Source organism: Centropristis striata, chromosome 20, assembly GCF_030273125.1.
Source record: "Centropristis striata isolate RG_2023a ecotype Rhode Island chromosome 20, C.striata_1.0, whole genome shotgun sequence".
Taxonomy (NCBI): Eukaryota; Metazoa; Chordata; class Actinopteri; order Perciformes; family Serranidae; genus Centropristis; species Centropristis striata.
Genome location: NC_081536.1, coordinates 34,106,042 through 34,109,246, shown reverse-complemented (window position 1 = coordinate 34,109,246; position 3,205 = coordinate 34,106,042). Strand labels below are relative to the sequence as shown.

Sequence of the window (3,205 nt, the reverse complement as noted above, 5' to 3'; positions counted from 1 at the left end):
CCGGACCCGGTTCTGGTTCTGGATCTGCATCTGCATCTGAATCTGCATCTCCCTGGTTTCTTTTTATTAAAGACATTTTGTTGTTGTTGTGGACTTTATAAAGTACCAGATTTAGAAGTTTTGGGCTGTTTATCCATGTTTAGATTGATAAAGTTTAGATTGAGGAGGATCTGGAGGATCTGGAGGAGCTGGAGGAGGACTTCTTCTCCTTCTGCCGGAGGTGGATCTGGTGGATCTGGTGGATTTGGTGGATCTGGTGGATCTGTAGGATCTGGAGGATCTTTAGGAGCTGGAGGAGGACTTCTTCTCCTTCTGCCGGAGGTGGATCTGGTGGATCTGTAGGATCTGGAGGATCTGGTGGATCTGGAGGAGCTGGAGGAGCTTTAGGAGCTGGAGGAGGACTTCTTCTCCTTCTGCCGGAGGTGGATCTTCATGTGTCTCCTCCTCTCGTCGCTGCGGGCGAACTTCCTGCCGCACTGGTCGCAGGAGAAGGGTTTCTCCCCGGTGTGGGTCCGGATGTGGGTGGTGAGGTGGTCGCTGCGGCTGAAGCTCCGCATGCAGATCCGGCACTGGAACGGCTTGAGTCCGGTGTGGATCCGCAGGTGGCGGCTCAGCTCGTCGGAGCGGGAGAAGCGGCGGTCGCAGCTCTCCGCGGGGCACGGGTACGGCCTCTGGTGGACCGGGGTCTTGCTGGGCCGGTTGGGGTACTTCCGGGGCCTGAGGATGGGTCTGAGGGGGAGGCTCTGGTGGCTGGGGAAAGCTGCGGCCAGGGGCCCCTCGGGGGCCGCGGAGGGCGCGCCCAGCGTAAAGTTCCTGATGGTGTTGAGGGGGGTCAGAGGAGGGGGGACCCGGAGCGGGTCCAGCTGGTACGGGAGGGACTTCCGCTCCGGGAAGGCCCCCTGCAGGTCTCTCTGGCAGCTCTGCGGGTAGAAGCCCCCCCCCCCGTACTCCGGCTGCAGGAGGGACAGCAGCGCGCCGTCCACGGAGGCTTTGGGCCCCGGGCCGTAGGTCTGGGGGGGGTAGGACAGGTACCCGGACCCGGACTGGTCCTGGTACATGTCCCCGCTGCAGGAGTAGGAGGGGGCGGGGTGAGGGTGGGGGTGGGGGGGCGGGTACATGTGGCTGAGCTCCGGGTGTCCGTGCGCCATGGAGCCGTCCCCCGGGTCTCCTCCTGCTTCTCCTCCTGCTGCTCCTCCTGCTGCTCCTCCTGCTGCTCCTCCTCCTCCTGCTGCTCCTGCTGCGTAAATACCAGGAGACCCCGACCCCTCCGCGGGCCCCGGGGTGCCGATATCAGCGCTGATGACGTTGATGACGTCACCAGGTGTCCACGGCCCCCCCGCGCCCCGGGACTCCACCGAGAACTTGCCGCTAATCGCCACCGGCTGCGTGCGTAAAGTTGCCACGTAGTGCGCCAAGTCCGCGTGGAGCGGCAGCAGCTCACCTGGACACACACCTGGACACACACCTGGACACACACCTGGACACACACCTGGAGGAGGGAACAGAAGGGGAGTTAGACAGCAGCTCTAAATGATCTTTTAGTGGTTCAGGAGCTGGACTCTTACCGCTCTCCTCCAGTCTCCCTCCATCCTCCTCCTCCTCCTCCTCCTCCCCCAGCGCCTCCTCTTTGAGAACAACAGCTCTGAACGGGTCCTTGGCGTCTCCAAAGCTGCTCAGACTGACCGGCAGCTCCATCCTGATGCTTTATTATATATATTATTATTATTATTATTATTTAGAGAGCAACATGTCGCCTCTCATCGCTGCTGTAAACAGCTCCTGGATGCTGCACTATGGTTATAAAGGGGATCTCTGGGTGTCCCGTGACGTCATTCACCAAATATGGACTTGGGTTTAGAAAAAGAAGGAGAAGAAGAAGAAGAGGGAAGTCCAGAAATAGTCCGCTGGAGATCTCCGTGACGAAACATTTCACCTGCGTTAGGAAGTTTCACTCAATAGACACAAAACCGGCGATCGATTCTCCTTTTTATTGATTTATTGATGTTTTTAACTCGTCATCAGGTGAGTTTATGACGCTGAAAGAGTTAAAGAGGGAGAAATAAACCTCCGTGATTCGGAATTCCGGTCCAGAGTCTCCATAAAAGGATTCTCCGGTCGGTGAGGTGAGAAACTCTGCGCTTATAAGGAGCCTCCGGCCACACACACACACACACACACACACACACACACACACACACACACACACACACACACACACACACACACACACACACACACACTGACTGATGGATGACCTGATTAGTGATTAAATAATCATTTCATTTATTTACTCTCCTCGTGTTCTCACGTAGATTTATTATTTAAAATAAAGATGTTAAACCTGCAACCTCACAAATAAAAAGTTGATTTGACTATTTTTGAATTTATTTTCCTGATATTGACTGTAAATGTATAAAAATAAAAATAAAGACTCACTTGTGCTTTAAATCAGCTGAGAGATAAAAACCTGCAGCTGCAACCTCACATCAAATTAATACAAAACAAGTTATTTTACAGAAATGTACCTTAAAATGGTTGTTGAAATATATAAAGTGATATGATGATAATTATATGTTTAAAAAAAAACAAAAAAACACATAATATTGCTGAATGTAAAATTAAGTTTTTTTTTTAACAGTACAATTATTATTAAAAAGAAAAGTAAAAAATAAATTGTAAAACAAACAGTTACAAGTCTAGGGAGAACTTAGTAAAAATATAAAAGTAAACTGTAAAAAAAAATCCAGAAATTTACTGTATTTTTATTTTCTACATTAGGTGCAAATTACCTGTATTTAACTGTATTATTTACAGGTTTTTTCTTGTTGTTTTATCGCCATAAATAGGTAAATTAATTTTATAAAAAAAAGTTGAAATCTGTAAATTAATATAATGGGGCATTATAGATTTTTTAATCCTATTATTTAATTTGCTTAATGGTCTTAAATGTTTAATTACAGTGTAAAATGAAAAACATAATAGTTCATAATCATATAGCTGAATATAGGATAAAGGCAATTTTCTTTCTTTTTTTTACCACTTAAAAAATAAGAAAACCAAAATAAAAATAATGCAGTACATTTCTAGAAAATAACTTTTTGGACAGTGTAGAAAAAAACAAGAAAAACCCAGTAAAACTTTAAATTATATATATATATATATATATATATATATATGAATACATGTTTGTTTGTTTATTTAATAT

The 3,205-nt window shown here is 47.1% G+C and overlaps 1 protein-coding gene across 1 annotated transcript; it reads right to left on the bottom strand.

Moving 5' to 3' along the window:
- Window positions 1-303: 303 nt before the first annotated feature.
- Window positions 304-1,695, bottom strand: LOC131993210 (E3 SUMO-protein ligase EGR2-like). Its single transcript, XM_059358998.1, has 2 exons — window positions 1,621-1,695; window positions 304-1,526 (listed from the first exon to the last, which is right to left on the bottom strand). The coding sequence occupies exons 1-2, from the start codon at window positions 1,693-1,695 to the stop codon at window positions 384-386; spliced, it is 1,218 nt and encodes a 405-aa protein (XP_059214981.1). The 3' UTR covers window positions 304-383.
- Between the last annotated feature and the right edge of the window lie 1,510 nt (window positions 1,696-3,205).